Source organism: Mesocricetus auratus, unplaced genomic scaffold, assembly GCF_017639785.1.
Source record: "Mesocricetus auratus isolate SY011 unplaced genomic scaffold, BCM_Maur_2.0 Super-Scaffold_4256, whole genome shotgun sequence".
Lineage (NCBI taxonomy): Eukaryota > Metazoa > Chordata > Mammalia > Rodentia > Cricetidae > Mesocricetus > Mesocricetus auratus.
The window spans coordinates 43,669,378-43,691,954 of NW_024429182.1; the positions used below are offsets into that span (position 1 = coordinate 43,669,378).

Sequence of the window (22,577 nt, forward strand, 5' to 3'; positions counted from 1 at the left end):
AGGCTGGCCTTGAACTCAGATCCTCCTGCCTCTGCCTCCTGAGTGCTGGGATAAAAGGCATGTGCCACCATTGCCTGGCCCTACTTTTCTTTTTCTTTGAAGGAAAAAGGCATCTACTTTCTTTAAAAGAGTTATAAATCCTTTTCAATTTTTAATCTCAGAGCATTCTGTTTATTTAGGGATTGCACACATGTAAAAAACCTTTCTAGATGTTATAACCCACTCATGTGGCATTAAAATTAGTAACACTATTGTGAAATAGTCCTTGTGTAAGATGAAGACATATTTTTCACGCTTCCTGAAGTTGCTTTAAAAACAGTTTACACAGACTGGGAGATGACACTGTGGGAAAAGTGCCTGTCATGTGCATGTGAAGACCTGAGTTCAGATTCCCAGAGCCTATATAAAGCTGGGCATGGTTGTATCTATCTGTAATTCCAGTGTTCCTACCATTCCTGCGTGCACATGCACACACAAGGTAACTCTACAACTGTGTCAGTTAATAACACAGACTAATAATAACCCACTCATGGATTCACCCTGTCCCCATTCAACTTCCCTATTTTGCTGTACCATTGGTCAACAGAATGAAGGGGTCAAGGGGAACAATATTACAACTCAAGCCACTTAGCCTTGGTACCCACTGAACAGTGCTTTCCTCTGTCCTTACTCTGTCAGTACTGTTATTTTGACAGTGCAAAGTTCTGGCGGCATCACTAACCACCATGATTACTTCTGTTTAAAAAGTCAGTGTCTTTAATTTCATTCACATGCAGTCTTGGTTTAAAACAGTATTATCTGAACCTCTCCAGTGTTCCACTAAGTTCTGTATTAACAACCTTTGAGAAGCAGTGCACATTATTTTTCTTTAAACTCCAGGACAATATATAATGTCCTCATGACAGTAATTACTATGAAAGCTGGGGAAGGTAACACAAACATTATGAGAAACTAAGTACCCTTAGATCAAAACCAAACCAAACTAAAACAAACAAAAAAACTAAGTATGCTCACAAAATGCTAAAAATGTATTACAAAGTGTTAATCTTTTGGGGGGAGGGGTGGTTTCAGGACAGGGCTTCTCTGTGTAATAGTCCTACCTGTCCTGAAACTTATTTTGTAGACCAGGCTGGCCTTGAACTTACTGAGATCCACTTGCCTCTGCTTCCTGAGTGCTAGGACTAAAGGCATGTGCCACCACTGTCAGGCCAAAGTGTTGACTTTTAAAATTGAAATGTTTTTCTTCAGAGTTGCTCTTTTACTTTTTATCATGAGAAGAATTTACTGAATTTTTCAAGGTTTTAAATAAAATGTTCTCTAAAACATGTGAAAAAGGACCTTATTATTAAATTGGGCAGTCAGGAAAAAAAATCAAAACAAAATAACAACAAGAAACCCCAAACAAATCTAGACTATTAATGCTTTACTTGGCATAAACACCTGTGCTCTGGGTGATCCAAAGGAGTACAGATCTTTTTGAAGCTAAGAGTCAAGAGCTAAGAGATCTGAGATAGTGCAATGCAAATAAGGACCTAGAGATTCAGCCAACAGAAACAGAAAATTTTCACAAAACAAGTTCCTCTAGTCCTGGAATGGAGGGCATAGGGAGAGAATAGAATGATCAATTAACATCAAAAAAAGCTTTGAAAGAAAACATGAGTATACAAGTAAACACCAGTGATTTACCAAGGAAATATCTGAGCAAAAGATCAGAGAGGGGGTTGGGGTGGGGGCAGCTAGGCCAGTGGTAGCTTGTGCAAGGCCTTGACTACAATCAACATTACAGCGCGCGCGCACACACACACACACACACACACACCACCACCACCACCACCACCACCACCACCACCACCACCACCACCACCAAAAAACCCAACAACAACAACAGAAAAAAACCCAAAAAAACAAAACCAGAAAACAATCTCTGATTATATGAAGTACCATTACAGGGAACCAGTAAGTTGCATGGTTTATATCACTAAAAAGCCTTTGAGATTTAAAATCCCTGGGGCTAGGGCTGGGGAAATGGCTCAGCATTTAAGAGCACTTGATGTTTTTGCAGAGGTCTGGGAGTTTGGTTCCCATAATTCATAACTGGCAACTCACAACTTCCTGTAACTCTAGCTCCAGGGGATTCAACACCCTCTTCTGGCCTCTTTTTGGGTACCAGCACTCCCAACTGCAATGGGATGAAGTAACTGGTAAGTTATCCAGACAATATAAATGGGTGGAGGAATATTTAACTTACAAGTACAGATGTGAAACTACAGCATTTCTATAATAGAGCAAAATGATAAAGAAAAATACAGAGAAATGTCCAAAGAAATATTAAATGAAAATGCCTTATAATTAAATCTTTATGCTGAATTGCACTGAAACCTGGAGGGACGGGTGGGGGGGGGAGGGGTAGGAGGAAGGGCAGGAGATTGATCATATGCTCCTGCACTGTGATACTAATTGCATCCAGGGCCTTGCACAAGTTGTCACTGAGGCAGAGCCCCCCCCCCCAGCCCGCTCTAGTTGTTTTGGCTCAGGTATTTACCAGGTAAGTGGCACTTGGGGGAGTGGCAGTGGTGGGAGGAGGTCTGGGCCACAAAAGGTCACCCTTTAAGAGTCAGAATCATCAGGTTAATAACATTATAAAACCTTCAACAGAGAACAAGCAACATAATGAGCAGAAGAACTGTGAGTCCTGAAAGCAAACACTGGCCAACAGGAGAAAAATACTTTCATAATGTTTCATACCTGAAAATGCTGTATCTAACCAAAATATCAATTATGCTCGAGGGCAGACTATGCATACAGTTATATAGACGGATTACAATGCTTGCAAAGGTCCTTTGAACCTTTACTCAGGAAACTTCAGGAGGACATGACAGACCAAAATAAAAACATTAAATCAAAAAGGAAGACAATAAAGGATCCAAGTTAGGAACTCAAGACAGGAAAGGGGCCGAATGAATTTTAAGGTTGACAGTGAAGTGAGGACTCAGGATGATAGCTTGTAGAGTGGAACCTCAGCTTTGAAATTACATGGTTTCAAAGTCAGTGTTCTTTTCTCTCCCCTACTTAGCCATGGTGACAATACCAGTCCTTAAGGAATTAAGAAAATGTCATTATTCAAAATGTAGAGAGCAAGTGAAGTTCTGTATGAACGTGTGTTGACAGAGGCATGCTTCAGCTCAATAAAAATGTCAAAGTCTTCCTCAGGCAGCTCAGAGTGATGGTAACTTCTGGTCCAATTGGGTATGTTGATAGTGCATGCAGAAAGCGACCACCATAGCTTTCTTCCCCAGGCTGGAAGACTACCCCTTCCAGGCCCTGCCCAGCATGCTCCTACCTAGATTAGCTAAACCTGCCTCCTTGTTAAGCTGTATAGAATAACCCTGCCTTCTTGTTCTACTATATGTGATAAACATGATGAGCTTCTGGGGTTTGTGGCTTCTCCAGCCAAGAGCCCAGATCACCTGTGCGTCTGTCTGTCTTTATTTCATTCCTTTGCTGCCCCTGTCGAGTCCCCAAGCCTGGCAAGAGCAACGCATAAAATATGCAATGCTAGTAAAGATGCCTCAAGCTTAGATGGAGCAGGATCATGCAGTGTAGTGAGAGATGCTTAAGAGAGCCTGGCTGTTAGCCAGCTAAGTCTTTTCTGTCTCTGTTCCAGTTTCCTTGTCCCATCCCACTTCCCTATAAGATGAAAGACAACCTGGTGACAGACATACTAGTAAGAGTCAATATCTTCAGCTTTTTTAAAAAAATGTAATACACCAGTATTTACTTGTTCACTTAAATCTCATTGCAACTGAAGTAGCATCTTTTTCTAAAGTTGACAATCTAAATCCCAGGCAATGAAAACAGTCAATGGCTTAGGCTTTCCTAAAATGACCTTGGATGTGTCAATAGATTCACCACTGTTCTGGGAAATGAAGACAGTAATTATTATGTTCACTCCTCCAGTTAGCTTTTAAGGGGGAGACCTTTGGAGAGTCTTATTCCTAAAGCATGCTCTACAGTAAATGTGAGGCATAACTGCTTCCATTAAACATCTATAGAGGGTGACAAGAGTGGGCCAGTGAGGATGAGACATTTCACCCCGGGGATTCCTGGCTACAAACTCCCTTTCTCAGTAATGGAGCACTTCTGAAGTAAAAAGGCTTTTTTCATTGTGTAGGTCTTCCAGGAAGGTATAAAGATCTGTGGATGCTTGAAACTATAGAAAATGGTACAGTAGTTTTCATCTAACTTGTACATCATATATTTTAAATAACCCCCGGGGAACTGTATCAGTTAATACAATATAAATGCTATGTGAATAGCCACTGAAGGAACAGTAGCAAGAACAAGCCTGCATGTGAAGACCTCTTTTTATTATTAAATATTTTCCAACTGTGCTGGGTGAATGTGGATAAGGACCTTGCTCATGAAGGCTGAATGTACTGAGATAAAAGTCATGACAAATGCTAGTATTTTTCTCTTGTTACAAGCTCAGGGCTTCCAGGTCAATAGCTATTGGTCTAACTGTACTGTATACAAAGAAAACATATATACATTGGCGTTTCCCTAAAGCAGTGTTTTTTTTCTTTCTTTTTTTAAAAAGTGTTTTCTAAACTACTATAACAATAAAAAATAGTCTTTATATCAGCCCAGATTGACAGAAACATACAGGTACACAGATGAAAGTAGTTTCACAAAAACAATAATTGTCTATGAAATATGTCATGCACTCAATTCTACTAAATTTCATTTTGTTCTCCACAGATATTAAATGCAACCTTCTGTATTGAAAGACTTATTTAGCAAGCCCCACTGAACTGACTTTATGTCAGACATTGTGGGGTGTAACTTCATTCCTCATACTTAAAAGGCAGAGGCTTAAACTGTGTTCAAGGTCAATCTAGGCTATGTAGCAAGCCCACAGCAGAAAACCAAATATTTATTACAGTGCTTTACATTCAATTCCTAGCAAAACAAGAAAAATAAAAATAATCTGGCAATCTTTCTCTTCTATCCATTTTAAAAGATTCCTAACAACCTTAATTATACCAACTCTTGTACTTGTTTTAAGATTATCTGAATTATGAACTGGATACCTAAGCCTTTAAAATATAAAATATAAAAACCAACAAACCAGTCTACAGCTATACCACCCTGAATTCCAGATCTCATCTAATCTAATGAGGATTGGGCCTCGATAGTACTTAGACAACCTGGGAATATAGGGTAGTTCTGTAGGCTTAAAAAAGTCAACAAAACAAACTAACCTGCCAAATGCAGCTTTACTAACTGGTAAATGGAAGAGTTCTAATAATAAAAAATTAAGTGTAAGGAGGGTTTTGTGATTATAATACAACCCTGTTGTCAGTAGTTATTTTCAAGCTACCATTTTTAGATAAAGACACTGTAAGTCAGTCAAGGTCATTTCCAAGACAGCATCACCCTTATTCTATCAGAGAATGACTGAATTTCTTTTATTGTCATTATCTTCACCTCTCTAGATGCCTTCCCAGTCATCAAACTGGAAAATAACCCATCCCTCCTCTGAAATCGCCTATTAACCTCTGCAGAGTTTTTCAGAGTGTTAAGTTAGTTCTCTCCTAACACCCAAACATCAGCCTTGGGGTGGGGTAAACTGTTTTGTTGTTGTTGAGAGAATGCACATTCCAGAAGAATGAAAAGGACATGTATCTAAATAAGCAGGGAGTTACTGCAGCATGGAAGTGGACATGGTTAGCTCTCATCTGCACAGTGTGACTCAGCAGTAGTGAGTGACTCAGCACTGGCCTGAGTGGAGCCCTCAAGGTGCTTTGGCTTTGCAAGTTCTTCTCATTTAGCATGTTCCTTTAATGGTTTTAAGAGCAACTCCCATATACAAATGATGGAGTCTTGCTTAGTGATCAACGGTGACTGAAGGAGCCAGTGGTATCTTAAGTATTAGCCAGCAGGGGGTCAGTGATAGCCCACTTTCCCCAAACTTCTGCTAACACTTAATTCGGGAAGACTTCCTGGTTCTCTTTGTGGTTCAGTCCATGATGTACGCTAGTGTCATATTTTCTCTGCCAATAATATCAAAAGAGTAGAAATGTCCTAGATTGGTGTGGTGATTTGGATGAGAATGGCTCAGTAGGTGTATATATTAGAATACTTGTTCCCCAGTTGATGGAACTGCTTGGGAAGGGTTAGGAGGTAGCTTTGTTGAAGGAGTTGTGTCCCAGTGTCTCCCTATCACATGCTTGTGAGTGCTCTAGCCAACATGTCTCCAGTCTGCTGCCACACCTCTCCACCATTAACACTTCAATTTCTGAAATTGTAAACCAAATACATCCATTCTTCTATAAGTTGTCTTGGTCACGGTGTTGGATCTCAGCAGTAGAAGAGTAATGGCAATCTGTTATATCAATAGACCAGTGCTTAGCCATCATCAGAGAAGCACTCTCTGCAGTGGATAGGAACAAATACAGAGACCACAACTGGACAATGTGCAGAGGGAGAGACCTTCAACACTCAGTCCTAAATGGGATGCTGTCATCAAATCTCTCCCACAGAGATCAGGGAAGTGTGTGGGAGAGGAGGTAGAGAGATTGCAAGAGCAAGAGGGGATGGAGGACACCAAGGAAACGAGGCCTTCAATCCACAGCAGGACTGATGCATATATGAACTTACAGGGACTGTGGTAGCATGCACAGGGCCAGCAAAGATCTAAGTCCCAACTTTGAGATACAAGCCCACACTAACCCAGAAGTTATTTTCAATTCATAACCAATGGCAAAGGAAAAATTCGTTTTCTCTGATGGAATGTTATTGGGTGTACAAACCACACTTACGGGCAGGCCCCAAGTCTAGTAGTAGATGGTACACTCAATGGTATTTTGTAGGTTTTCTGCCTCATAATGCTTTGCCTGGGTTTTTTGTTTTGTTTTTTTGTTTGTTGTTTTAACCTTAGAGGCCTTTTGCTTATGAGTTATGGCTTTGATGTTTGGGTTCTTATGGGATTTTTTTGTGTGTGTTTCTGTATCTATGTGTTTCATGTACTTTTTCTTTGGCTTTTTTGTCTACTTGCTTGTTTAGTATTACCCTGGCTTGTTTATTATTACCTCTGATACCTGTTGTTGTTTTTTTAATGAGAGAGAGAGAGAGAGAGAGAGAGAGAGAGAGAGAGAGAGAGAGAGAGAGAGAGAGAGAGAGAGAGAAGTGGAGTCAGGTAGAGGGGGAGGATCTGGGAGAAACTGTAGGAAGGGAAACCAATTTCAGAATATATCATATGAAAAAAATCTGTTTAAAAAATAACTAAGATAAAATGGGCTGTGTGGCTTTCCTACTTGAAGATGTGAGGACTTAAGAAATCCTGTATGAAAACTCAACATGTATCTGGCATGTAACTAGTAAAATGAACAAGTAGATGCTATGAACCCCTTGTAAGCAACAGCATTGAGATAGCTGAGTTTGATTCAAAAAACACTGTGAAGAAAAGATCTGAATAAGTGGTTAGCTGGGACAGTCAAAAATTTATAATGGAGGTGGAGGGCATTTGGGGATGGTTGAGCTGAGGCAGCCTGCAAAGCTATGCTGCCCCCCTGTGGACACAAGCAGTACCAGACAACAGCTTTTCTTTCTCTGCAATAAACAAGACCTTTTACTTCCTGTAATTTCAAGTTGATGGCTTTTGCCAAGACAACTAAACAGTGCAGCAAGAAACAGGAGCTTCAAAAGAAACCCACCCACCAACAAAGCAAGCAACCAACCGAAAACCAAACCACCCAGGTAAAATTATATTCACTCTATCAGAAACTGTGCCCTACCGAGGGAAATGCACAAACTAATGTGAAAGGAGGAACTGGTGTCCTGAAAAAGATGGCTGCAGATGTGTCCAGGCTGAGACACACCTGCCTACTAAGAGAGTGTGCAGATGCCTTCCCTGAAGTCCCAGAATACACAAAGAAGGAAGGCAGACCTCACTAGAAATTTGAATCCAAACTCTCTGTATCATTTGTAAGTCAATCAGTTTGATAGGTATTTCCTTGTGGAGCTGACTGTCAAGCAGCCAACAAACCAGAATATGGTAGAGAGGTCTCTGGGTGAGAGTACAGCTAAAGTTCCTGATTAAAAAAGGACAAAAGCATTCAAATTTACAATTAAAAGGAAAGACAAAGCTTTGAGGAGATTCAGGTGAGGCCCTGTTTCAGGGTCTCTAACCACTAAAGAGCTCATTCCTATATGCACAGGAAATAGAGGTACTCAGGAGATATTTGCTAAATAAATGCACCTGCCAGACCAAGCGGGTTTGCCTATTCATCTGAACAGGGATTCCTGCTCCCACTCAAGCACTCAGGAGTGGAGTTGGCTGAAGGTTCAGCATTTCTAGATCTAAGCTGTTTACAGCAAACCCATGTGCAGCCTACAGAGGCCAAAGCAGATCTGCTCCCAAACTCACAAGAGGTTTTCGTGAAGCCAAGACAATAATACAATTTCTCACCGTGTTAGACCTGTTGTCTCTTGTTAGACCTTGTAGTTCTGAAGTACTTGTATAAACTCACTGAATTTTGAATTTTGACTTTAAATTAAAAGAGATTTTAAATCTTGGCAAATTTCTCTATTTGCATTCATCTAGGGGAAGATTTAGTTGCTTTTACTGAGGATTTTTATAAATAAAAGAGTGGTTGCAAGTACCTGTTCTTGAAGTCACACTGCTCAGGCACATGCTTGTTTTTCTGTGTAGTCAGAGTTGCTGCCCTCTTCTCCAACACACACATACACGGACACATTTAAGTTGTATAGTGTCAATGACAGGAGGCTCTAAAGACATTCCTGAACTATCAGTGTACCTGAGTTATTAGAAAGCTCAGACAATGGAATACTTAACAATTTTAGACTACTTTGCAGACTTACCGAATGGAACTACAATTTCCTAATTTGAAGCAATAAAATTAAAAAACAAAACAAAGAAAAATGACTAAAAACTCCTGTCATGATTTTACCTTTAAAACTGCTGTCTTCTTAAGATTTTTATGTCAGAGTGAAGGGAAACTTTTCTCGTGAAAGCAAAATCTGGAGCTTTTCCTGAATCTTCAATGGATGGAGACCCATAGACAATAGCAAATGGCTCAAACCAGAGAAAGAAAAGGACAACTAAAAGGGGCCACTATCATGGATGCAGCCAGACTTCATTTGGAAAATGAAGATGCTTCTGATCAGCTGGTGGTTTTCTAACAATGGAGGGTGAGCTGTATGCAGCCGTGGCCTAGGCAATGGGGAGCAGGATTCAGGGAAGTGATGGTGAGTCCCAGTGCTTCCTTAAAAGAGAAGCTAGTCCCCAGCTCTTGAAGGAACTCTATTTTGGGAATTATGGTTACAGCAACTGAGCTTTCTTCCCCGAGTAATACATTTTCTAAGGAAAATGTTGCTCAGGAAGGGGAGGGAATGATGGTCTCACTGTCTCTCCACGGTTCTGAACTCCTTTCTGATTCTCTGATTCATTTTTATTCTTCTTCCCAAGGAGCGTATCCAAGCCTCCCTCCATTCCCACCAGGGGCTTCTCACGGCTATCCACCGCTGACCTTTCTCTGCTGGTTGCTTGCTAACTAACTGCTCTGCTTCTTCACCGACCAGGTTAAAGTGTAGGGTGTAAAGGCTGAGCTCATACCTGAGAACTCAGGAACCAGCCTGAGTTGGTTAGATTTTGGGAAAACAAAGACTTGCCATAACACCAGTCCTGTGAAATGGAACCCAAGAGTTATGACTCCTAAGGACTACAGCAATCACACTGGACGCATGTAACCTCCTCTTTTAATAGGTGAGGATCTATCTTCACAAGAAACAAGGCTTTAACTTTTGTTTTCTCCTTTAGACGACTTTAGAATTTCTACTTCTATGCCAAACATTTAAAATCTCAAGCCTAGCTCTGTCCCCTTGCCATTATTAACATCTGTGGCTGGCATGGCCACTCTTCTTACGACAGACCACATCATGTGGCAGAGCTAGTAGTCCACAAGAAGCTGACTTTGTCAACACACATCCCAGGAAACCACGCCCTTAGTTCTGGGATAACCCATGCAACGGCCAAACTAGAATACAAGCACTTTCTTGCTATGAGAAAAACTGACGGAAAGGTGAGTGGTGAGTGGGTGGGTGAGTGAGTGAGTGAGTGAGTGAGTGTCAGAAGCACTGGCTGAACACGACCAGCACAACTGATTGCAATGTGCATGGTAAGTTTGGGAGCTCAGGAAAGGCAAGGGGAGCTCTGGCCTGCCTTTGTCTTTTTAACTATCATGTACCATGATGACAGCACATTCATGAATCTACTGTTGCCTATTCCCCAGCTCCTCTTTTGTACGACAGTGGCCTTACCATTTGTGACTGTGCCAACTGACACACTTTCTAGGAAGGTAGCTCTAAATTTGGCAAGAGATTACTAGGTCAGACCAAATGTGAAGAGATGCCATTTAAATGCATTACAAAGCAAATAAAAGCGGAAGAGAACCGAGTAAACTGAAGGACTCTGGAAACACAGCAGCAGCTGACTTAGGGAGCTGGGTGAGAACTGGGTAGCAGTCAGTACATGACTAGAAGGGCAAGCTGCTTCAGGAGGCCTACACAAGTATTTCACAGATGTCTGCAACGTGTCACCATAAAACAACTGCATTTTTGTTAGCCACTTTTATTTTTGTTGTTGAAGGCTTATAGATTATTGGAAATGTTTAATGTTGACATACCAGTGAACATTGCAAGGTTTCTAAAAATGTGACTTGGTATGTCAATTTCATCTCATGCCATGAGCAATAATGTCAGTTTCCATCTATGTTATGATCAAAAAAGGGGAAAAGGATGCTCTGAAACAAGAAAGGCTGAGTAAGCGGGTTTCAATCTTTCAGGCAAAAGTCTGTATCTAATGTGTCTCCCTTCATCCAAAGATAAATGTAACAAGTCAGAAATTTAGTGTTTTCACAAAGATTAATGTGAAAATTACTAGAAATTTGTTTAGTAATCTGTATCTGAGGATCTCTCAAAACAGCCATACAGTAGGTACCCTGCATACACGAGCAGCTTAGTTTCTCAGAAGACAAAGCTACATCAACAGGGACTCGTGCACTGCAGACTCTCTCAGAGGCTAGTTAACAGTCAGAAGAGGCAGTGTGGGGAGTGAGAATGGGTGCCAGATGGGAAAACAAGCCCTGAACCGGACGCTATCAGCAGTGGGAAGATGGAAACACAGCCGCTCACAACCTTAGGCACAATTTCTACGTCAAGTATTCCGCAGATGTGGCAACTTTGTCCAAATTAAAATAATGGCTTATCTGTTTGAATCAATTTTTGGTTTTTGTTTTTTAAATTGGAACAACTTGGGAATTTACCTTCAGCTTTATGAAAACATTTGATGTATAGTTATAGCACCACCTAGTGGACATTTGGGTAACCTAAATAATGGCCGCATAATAAAATTTCCTTTATAGAAGTGACTATTTATAAAAAAAAAAAGAAGCAAAATCCAAAGTCAAATGACTTGTTCATTTTCTCTCACTTCATATGAAAATCTTTTTGGTGTGACTGAGGGCTATTAAGTCTATTAACTGCTGACCTGTAAAAATAGTGACTTAAAAAACTGCTATTATCTTTGAAATGTGACAAGTATTTGTAAATTAAATATCTATTCAGGATTAATATCTAGAACATAAGGTAGATTTATACAACTCAACAGCAACAAAAATATCTACTTAATTAAAAATAGCTGAATACACAGGCCCAAACGGTAAATGGCAGCTGAGCTGGAGTCTTCCATTCATGAAGTAACTACTACTTACTGTTACGGTGGAAGCTCCACCCCAGCCCCTGGCATCCATACACCCAAAGAGTCTGGGATGTTATGGTGGAGGTTTCACCCAAGCCCCCTCCCCTATCTCTCTCCAAACCCTGCTGCATCTCAGAAGGCCCATTAAATGATGACCCCTCCTCCAGAGATGCTCGAGACCACTCCCACAGAGTACTTAAACTGTCCCCCAGAAGACAAGTCTCTCCTTCCTGTCTCCTCTCTGGGGGACTGTAAGGCCATTTGAGAGCATTGTATCCATTAACTCTGAGCTTTTTCTAATTTGGTTTTATTTGGTCTGATTTGGATTGCTGCACTGGTGGAGAGGCTTATCTGGGTGCAGAAACTTTTCACTTACAACTGACCTTTTAGAATTTGAGGCATTTTTTCTGTAAATGAAAAAAAGAACACAGAATAATTAAGGAAAAGTCCTAAGGATCTACAAGGCTCAAATCCTCTACTGTGAAGCAGTCCCATGGTGGGAGATCCATAGAGATGCTAGAGCATTTGCCTAGACCATGGCAAATGCTCAACAGACAGGAAGCCCTGGAACCTCCTCATGCCACATGCAAGTCAATGCCAGGAGAGTCTCCCCTTAGCCTGCTACTCAGCAATAGGCTGCAGAACCCACACTGGGACTGGGACCTGCAGACAGTGCCAGAGGCTTTCCTCTCCTGCCAGAAGCTGCTTCAGAAATGTAGTTTCTCTGTAGCACAGCCACCAGTTAAAGCTGATGGCCCTTAAACCTTTACTCTGACTAATGTTTTCAGAAGAAGCCATTCCAAGGAACTTGTTCCATGGTTTCTGCTTCAGTGCCCTTTTAAACCGCTTTGACAGCCTTAAGCCAAATGATCACCTTGAGGCCTATATCTTTAGTGAACAGCTCGTCTCAGACTAGTCCACGTGAAAAACTTATGGTACTGGCATCATAAACACTTTTTGCAAAACATTCTTAATTAGTCTAGGGAAATTCTGAATGGAATTTCTGACTGGATGGTAACCCTTCAGTGAATTTTTTGCTTGTAGCAACTGCAATGAAAATACCAGCCATGTGTGTCCGGGACCCAAGCTCCAGGGAGGAACCAACCTTCTGCTCCTTGAGTTCTGCTGGACCAGCACCTGGAATGAACAGTTCAGCAATGTACCTGACAAAGATGCTGGAAAGGGTGGGAGTGGAGGGCAGGTACTGGGGAGAGAGAACTCGGACAGCTAACTCCACTCAGCACTTGTGGGGTATGTATGTTCCAGGAGGGAATCCCAGAAAAGGTGCCTGACCCTACCCTACTGACAGAGTCATTGAAAGACAATACAGGGTCTAATAGCTCCAGGAAGAACTATTCCTGTCAGAATAAAAGATAGGCAGACAAGGTCCTGTCTAGTGGGGACAGTGTGTCTGGGTAATAACATGACAACAAAGTACCAGCTTTTGCTCATAAACACGTACACTACAGAAGGAAACTGAGCAGTCCCAGCAAACGTTAAGACATTCCATGGTAGCTTTAGAAACTGACATATAGTCTGAGTATTAAGAACTTAAAATTAACCTGAGGGCTTAAAGTTTCTGTGTGAATTTATAAACAAGCTTTAGAACTTAGCTCTAACTCTTTAAGAAGGTGTTCATTGGTTGAATGAAGACACAGAATCTAATAACAGGGACTCATATAATGGCTACCAGCGAAAAGAATGATTTTTATCCAGTTACACAGTAGCTCACTCACTATGTGCCCAACACCTTAAGGGTTTGTGGAAGGCCAGGGAGCGGTGTCACTTGCCCAGTGCAAGATGGTCCAAATAATACAATCCCAAGCAAAGCTGAGACAGGAATCAGTCAAGTTCTGCAAAACCGGCAGCTTGTCTTGGGTTCACAACAAGCCCTGGGCAGAAAAGCTCCTTCTTCGTTTGGCCCTGTTTCATCTGCTTCGCTCCCTCTGGGAGCGTCCTGACTTCAGTATAAACTGGCTTCTGAAACTCTAACCCATGTGTCTCTTAGCCAGAGGCTCCGACCGTTTTTTCTTTTAGTCTGACAAGTCTAAAGCAAGGCCTTGAGCAACACCCTCCACCCCCACCCACCCCCTGTGGGAAACAGCATGGGGGCCTCTGGCCACTTTCCTGAACAATGAATTCAAACTGAATAAAGGAAAAGGGTTACTCATATTTGTGTCTCTGCAAAAAGACTCTTACTGAGTACTGGCAATTATCACAAAACAGATAAAACAGATAAAACAGGCCATCTCAAATCGAGCTCTTCATACCTTCTAAGCTGTGTTTGGGGTGGGCATTGAAACCATCATCCCAGCTCAATGGGCAGCACTATGGTGAGAGGTAAAGGAGACACAGATGGGCATTCTGTTGGAAGTGCTTAGATTCTATGCTGCCTTTTGCCAGCAAGCTATTTAAGGGATGTTGTGGAGGCAGCGAGGAGATGGCGGAAATGGAGTGTATATTAAGCTACCAGTCAGAACTCAATGGCAATTTCCAAATGTTCTCATTGGGCATACCAGCCCAGTACTATAGGAGAAGCCAGTTGCAAACTACAGCATTATTAATGTATTGTATATTAATCAGGAGGAACATGATTAATACAATTTTAGAGAAAGCAAAATAAAGGAGCATCACATAAAACTAAGCTGAACAGAGAATGATATAACTGCACAAGGTCACGTGTTCCCTCTTTCTCCCATTACTTGAACTGAAACAGAGGACAGAGAACAGTCTGAGCAACAAGCAAACCCCTTCCCTCTGACCCTTGTGCACCATCCCCCCAAAACACACACTATACAATGGAACTTGCAGGGTGGTGTATGCCTACATTCTTGGTCCTTGGGAGGTAGAGGAGCGATTGGGAATTCACTCAAGGACATCCTTGTCTACATGTGAATTTGAGGTTAGCCTAAGCTGCACGAGATCCTGTCTTAACCAACCAACCAATCTATCCTCCTATCCCAAAGTAGAAACAGAAGTTTCATAAAACAGTAATTCTTCTGAGTATAATATTCTCTGGTACTTAAGACTTGGTTGCAGTATCTTACAGATACTGTTCATGATTCAACACGTAGAACTCACAATCCCCAAAGGGGTTCCAACTCTCTCAATGTGTTAAGACCTACATTTTGAAAAACACTTGCAGGCTGTGGTGGCTTGAATAAGAATGACCCCCATAGGCTCATATATTAGAATACTTTGTCACCAAGGAGTGGAATTGTTTGGAAGGATTATGACAGCCTTGCTGGAGGAAGTGTGTCTCTGGGGATGGGCTTTGAAGTTTGCATCATTTTATTTGTTTATTCATTTATTTATATATTGTATAGCTGCATCTGTCTGTGGACCACATATGTACAGTGTCCTTGGAAAGAAGGCACTGGATCCCGAGATTAGAGTTACAGACAACCATAGTTAGGAGCCTCCATGGGTGATTGGAATTGAACCCCATCTTCTAGAAAGCAGTCAGTGCTCTTAACTGCTGAACCATCTCTCCAATCTCCATATCTATCTATCTATCTATCTATCTATCTATCTATCTATCTATCTATCTATCTATCTTTTGGCTTTTTTCAAGACAGGGTTTCTTTGTGTAACAGTCTTGGCTCTCTTAGACGTGTTTTGTAGACTAGGCTGGCCTTGAATTCAGAGAGCCACCTGAAAGACATGCACCACCTAACAAATTCAATTAAATCTTCAGTTGGTTTTGTACATAATACAGATCATGTATATCAATTCTATCTAATAAACATCTGCAAACAGGGCTAAGAATCTTTCTGCTTAGGAGATGACAGGGAAAAATTATGAAATACCTCAGGTGTCCTTGAGAAATAAATCATCAGAACTCAAAACTATTGGGGCTTTATCAGAGCCTAATCAGTCTAGGATGGAGGATGAAAAAAATCAGTTTCAAGCAGCTCTAGTCTTCCATGCAGACAAAGAGTGATACAGTTATGTTACTTACTGGAGAGATGCAGTTTGAGAATTGTCTTGGTAGGTAATTTCTGTGTTGTGTGAACATCACTACGTACCTACATGAACCCAGATGGTACAGTTTACTACATACCCATGCTATTACAGCACAGCTCTGAGACTATAAACCCAGCATGGACAGCATAGACCATGGACAGCAACTATTTGTATATCTAAACACTGAAAAATACTAGGTGCCAAGAATTTTTCAGCTCCATTAACAATACTATTGAAATGTTGTTGTGTGTTGAGTTTTCATTGATAAAATGTCTTTATGTGATATGACAATAGTTTATATAAGTAACCATATCACCTTATGTAAATAACAAGTTATAATATACATGTAAGAGGAATACTAGAGAGGTAAGAAAAAAGGGATAGAAGAAATATTTGAAGAAATAATGTAAGAGAAATATTAATGAGTGAAAAATTTCCTCAAATTAATGTCATATATAAAAGCACAAAATACAAGTGGGATAAAGACCATGCTTGGTCCTAGTAACTATACCTATCACATTATATTTAAATTTCAGATAATGAAAGAGAAAAAAAAAGCCGTACCTAATTGGAACCAAAAATAAAAATTACACCTCACATCCTCCCAAAAAACATTCAAACAAAAAAAGAGCACAGGAAAAAAAATAGGTACTTACAGAGGAAAAAGCCCTCACACTAAAATTCTGTGACTTATGAAATGACCCTGGCAATGCGGAAATGAAAGAACTTTCCTGAATAAACAAGATCACAAAAATAGGCTGCATATCTTTTAGTATTTTTTTCTCTTGCTGGTAGAGCTTCAAGCCACAGCCATACCTGAATCAGGGAAATGCTCAACTAGTAGGTACATCCCCAGCACCATGGAAATATTAAGATGTTATTTTTCCCCTTCCTTTATAAAGAGTGGAGAAATGACAGACAGGCTTATGTTTAATAGTCTTATTAGCATAAGTCTGGGCCTCTGGTTCAAGGACATATAAATGGTGGTCGGAAATGACTTTCTAATGGGTGGTGGTGCTGCTCAGTGGAAGGATGCTAACCCTGGGTTCTGCCTGAAAAAAAGAGAGAAGCAAGGAACTGAGATGGAAAAAGAGGAAACAGAAAAGCTGAGAGATTGAAGGGGTGGAGAATGAGATACACAATAGAGAAGTGAAGCATCTTTCAGGAATGTCCTGGTTAACCAGGCCATGAATCACGTTAAATGAGTCAAGCATATGATCTGATTGAGAAACAATAAAAGGGTTTAAAACCAATCCAATTTGTGATCAGAGACCAGCTACATCCACCTAAACTCATACTTTTAATACTTCTAAGTTTCCTATAGGTCTTCCCTCTAAAATTAGGATGTTTTTCTTTTCTGTAGTCAGTATTTAGTCAATATTTCTCACAAAGCTAAGTGTCAAACGCCTACTCAGAATTTTCAGAGCAGAAAAAAAAATTGTATATTCAGACTTGGGTTTCAAACTTTGAGGGCTAACCGCATGCAGACCATACACATATAGAAGTATAGTCAAACCAAATGCATCCTAGACTGTGTAAGAGTCTAAGATCCAATGGACATAAAGACATTTTGAACTGTCAGGGAAAGTCTTGTGTTTGTCCACTATTGTCTCTGAATATAATAAGGACTCAAGGTCCAGGAGAAGTATTTCAATATTCTGAAAGGAGAAATTTTCACTTTGTTTCCATGCTCTTAGCAATGAGTTTGCTCCTTCTCTGTGTTGCAAACTCAGAGAAGTTGTATTGGTCAGGGCGATAACAGCTTAGCAGGCTTTAAAGAGATATGAATACAACTGTATTAAAAGTCTCTAGTGTATTTACTTATCAGCTCTCAATTCCAGACTCAGCTGGCAAGACAGATGTCTATGAGAACCAATGGTGGGACATCCAATTTGATCAAAGGAAGACCTGGGTTGGGTGTAGGGGGAGTACCTTGATACTAAAAACAAAACAAAACCACATAAAATATTTCATCATGACCAACCAGTTAGATGTACACATTAAGAAGAAATGTGGAGGAGAAGGCACCTTGGTGTGAATGCTCAGCCATGGACCAAAAAACTAGGAAAATAAAGACCGAAAGCCGAATTAGAACACACGGTGAGACACACTGGCTATCTTCCTGTTCTGGGCTTTTAGGAGCTCTGACATAATGTGTCCATGAAAGGATTACAGCAGGCTAGTTGGCTACACGCTGGGAAAATACGAGAAAAAGAGAAGTGAGAAATCAGTGCAGCACTACATCCTTGGTTTGTCTAGTTAATGCTTATTTCCTTATTTGGAGACAAAGGAGAAAGCCATCCTTCAAACAATAGGAAAGCTGAGAATCTGCACAGACAAAAGCAGATCTGTGTAAAATTGTGGAGACTAATACACAATGTTTGCAAATAACTAAAATACAAGCAAAAGGGAATAATCTGGAAAATTTTTCTGTTGTGTCCCTGTATCTCTGTGTACTTGTGCATTTGGAGGCTAGGTGTCATTCCTTAGGTGCTAACTACATTTTGGGGGGGGGGGTGGAGAGAGAATAGGTCCTCTCACGGGCCTGGACCTTTCCAAACAGTCTCGGCTAGCCCCAGGGATGTGCCTGTATCCACCTTCCCAAAATTGGGATTAAACGCATGTGCTACCATGCCCACCTTTTTACATGGGTTCTGGGGGCTTGAACTGAGTCTTCGTTTACTTTACTGAACAAATTAAGCTTCTGAGCCTCTACAATATGTCTTAGCTACATTGCTTGTAGTCTACAGTGCATTTTCCACAGTTCCATGGGACAAAAAGAAAAGCCATTAGGATTCACTCCTAGATTCCTCTCACATATATAAACCAAGGGAGGGACAGTCGAGTCTGCTTTGAATTAAAGCTATGAACATCACACTTTAAAACCAAAACCAAACTGTTGGGAGTTTATTCTTGCTTTGTCTCACCAAAACCAAGAAGTTTCAGAAACTAGAATTCTGTAGCTCTGAACTACCTTAATGATTTAAGAAGCTGGAAACAATGACTTTTGCATGTTACTACAACTGAAAATAAAATAGATCACTCCAATACGAGCACATGTTTCTGGGACTGTGTGTTAATTAGGGACACTAGTTATGGCTAGCATTTTCTTGTTATTGCTTGAGGATCAGCTCCAATGCCCCATCAGGCTTGATGAAGGCCCGAGAAAAAGCTCCAGAGTGGGTGTGACTTACCTCACACAACTGAGTTCTAAAGGGGAAACAACTTGTGCAGGCTACATTTTGTCAACTTGACACAAGCTCTGGTCATCTGGGAAAAGGGCATTTCAACTGAGAAAATGCTTTCATCATTTTCTTGATTAGTGACCGCTGTAGGAGGACACAGTCCACCGTGGGAGATGCTGCCCCTAGGCTGGTGGTTTTCAGTGGTGCAAGAGAGCAAGCTGAGCAAACCGCAGAGAACAAGCCAGTAAGCAGCACATCTCCAGGGTCTCTGTTTCAGTTCCCACCTCCACCATCCTGCCTCAACTTCCTTCATGATGGACAAAACACTGTAACATGAAATAAACTCTTTCTTTCCCAAGATGCTGTTGGTTATGGTGTTTGTCACAGCAATACAAAGCAAACTAGGACACAGCTTTATTATTTTAATCTGTGGTATAATACATCACCTTATGAACCAAAGGAACTGGGCCATGCTTTTATAATGAAATCTACATACTGAATGACAAATTACTGTAACACGAAAAATAAAAGCCCCAGAGACTGATATTAGGGTTCAAGCTTTAAGCTGAGTATCAGAAAAGCAAAGCAGCCAGCTATATGTTAGTTGTAGCCTTCTTCATGTATTAGACAAAAAAGGGGATTTGAGGTATTGTTTACAATTTATTAAAGTTTGCCTAAGGATTCAGAAAGCAAAATCAGCCACAGGCCATAGAAGTCAGGCACACACTTTTAATCCCAGCAGCCAGAAGCTAGGAGGTGGTGGTACACACCTTTAATCCTATGACTCAGGTTAAACTGATCTTTCTGAGTCCAAGGCTACCTAGATCTACACAAGAGTGAATTAGTTAAAAGGAGAATTAGAGTTCACACCTTTAATCCCAACATTAGGGAAGTATATAAGATCTCAGAGAGGCATTCATTCTCCAGCCACATTGAAGAGGTTTGGTGAAGAGCTCCTGAATGGATCAGCCCTTTTAGCCTGAGCCAGAGGTGAGAGCCAGTGGCCAGTGCTTTGCTTTTCTGATCTTCAGCTTGAAGCTTGAACCCCAATATCAGTCTCTGGGTCTTTTATTAATTTGTGTTACAAATTACTGGTAGAAATTAAAAGATGTCTGATAAAAAATGTTACTGAACTAATATACTTTTATAGTAACCAAACAACCAACAGATCAGATTTCTATTGTAACATGGGGTGGAATCTGTAATGATCAGATAAACAAAGAACCTGGCTGTTGTGCTACTTAGCTGACAAATTATTTAGAGAACTGATTTCCTTGTTATTTTGCTAATTTAAAAGTGCTAAATTGATTGCCATTAAATCATAACATGTACTTCTTTGTAGACACAACATATTTAATGGGCATAAAATGTGTATTGGTAGACACTTTACTCTTGCTAGTATGTAAACAGAGGAATGAAATTATATGTATTTCTTCCATTTTCTGTGTAGGTGACATATGTAAAATTTATTTTAGTGGGTAGCAAACTGAATATAAGAAATGAGGATCTACACAGCAAAAGTCTCATTGTCTTTGGTTCATGTGCCTTATTCTGATTAAAAATTTTTTTTTCTAACTGTTTGGATATCCTGGTACCCACAACATAGCAATGAACCCATAGGCAGGTTACAATATGTCTAAAGTAAAAACTATAGTCTCCAAGAATTATGGAATAACAAATGGGTACAGATTAAGAAAAAGAACTGGAGAGATACAATAGTAAACATTTCAAAGGCAATGGCCAGCTGACATTTTGATAACTGAAAATTATGTATTTTACTGTGCTTGTAGGCACATTTCAGATCACGGGTTAGTGGCTGACTGACAGGCCCTGCTCATTGGCTGATGCAAACCTCTGCATGCTGGGTATGAACTGTAATGAGAATATTAAGACTTGTAAAAACTAAGCTATCTTAAAAAGGTCAAGAAGCCAGAAACTCTTACATACCTAAAAAAGAAGTGTGTGTTCAAAGTAAATTTTGACATACTAGACCTCAGTTTACCCAACTGCTGGGGATTTCTCAGTTCCTTCTTTGTTTTCTACCTTTACTTAATGTCACTGGTCTCTCCACCTGCAAGCTCTGGCAGAAGTATTAATCACATCTCCATTCAGACACACATACTGTGAACTTTAGCTCACAGGCTGTTTCCTACACCCTTAATTATCTTCCACAGTCAACTCTGACTCATCAATCCTCCCTACTCTCAAAATCCATGTCTCCACCTGTTGACTTTCCCTGCAGCAGAGAGGAGAGCCTGAAACAGAACCAGCTCTCCAGACTGGCGTGTGATGAACAGCTCCTCAACAGCTCCCTGCTTAGTAGAGACTATGTTACACAACAGCCCAAATAACACACTAGCAGCAGAGGGTCCGTGTCACCAGGACACTACGTGGCTTCACAATGGAACTGATTTTGAACCCAGTTACAGAGTTAGTCACATCTGTCAAGTGAAGGTTTTGTATGCCCACCCATCAAACCAACAACGTTTTTAGACAAAATGAAAGCAGAACAAAACAGGGTGACTCAGTCAGTACTTCCAGTTCTATCCTGCAAGGAAGGCTATGGAATGAGCTTGTGATTAGCCTAGGGCTCTCCATGATATTTTCATTTTCAGAACCTCTGCACAGTGTTAAAAGCATCAATCAGGCACACGGACCTGCTTGCATTCTGGACAGTGTATTGTACGTTGGTTTTACAGAGTTATTTATGAGTAGTTGAAGCATATAGATAGGTAAGATAGCTCAGCGGGTAGAGGTGCTTGGAGCCAAGCCTGAGAACCTGAGTTCCATCCCCAGAACCCACCCCCACAGGTTGTCCTATGATTCACATGTGCACTGTTATATATGTGTACACACAAAATAAATACACTAATGTAATAAGAACTAAAAATGTAAACTGAAAAAAAAAAGGTCCTGAAATAGTGGTAAAAGTAATGACTTCAATGCATTTATTCTACATCCCACTTCTTGCCACTTATTCCTATCAGGTACTAAAATGATAAATTGCTATCTGTCCAAAGAGCACTTACCTCATTGTCTGACTCCACAAGAACTTGATCGTATTCACTAAGCGCTACTAGAAACATGATCGAGGTGACATTTTCAAAGCAGTGTATCCATTTTCTTCTCTCTGATCTTTGGCCCCCTACGTCAACCATTCTGCAAAGTTAACAATATTCATATTAATAATAAAGAAAAATTTAAGATTATCAATATAATACTACTTACAATCTAAGGAAAATTCAATACTTGAAAGACAATGGCATTCAGGTCAGTTAATGCTTATCGACTATCTATTAATTGTCTGTTACCTGACAGAAACATGGCATGGTAGGTAATAAATCACTAGGAAATTAGTAGATATGCATGAAAATTGTAACTATGTAAAACTTCCTATTTGTGCCAAGCAAAATAGTATTTTATTAAATTATACACTGCAAAGGCAAACACAGGATGTTTTTATGTTAAGCCCAAATAGCAAATAATAAATTTCACTTTCATTTCCTAGATGTCAGAGTGAAGACCCTCAGGTTTTACTTGAGGATGCCAGGAATGACCATTGATACATTAAAGAATACAAAATGCCATATAGTTCCCATAAAAGGAGGGTACTAAATGTAAACATGATCCTGCCTATACTTCCTTCT

At 40.4% G+C, this 22,577-nt stretch overlaps 1 protein-coding gene across 1 annotated transcript in view; it reads right to left on the reverse strand.

The window, feature by feature from the left end:
• Gnaq (G protein subunit alpha q) overlaps nt 1-22,577 on the reverse strand; it is a 248,661-nt gene that overhangs the window by 21,269 nt on the left and 204,815 nt on the right. Inside the window, exon 5 of the mRNA XM_005063781.4 lies at nt 21,960-22,089. Coding sequence (XP_005063838.1) covers nt 21,960-22,089 — 130 coding nt within the window. The remainder of the gene's footprint in view (nt 1-21,959; nt 22,090-22,577) is intronic.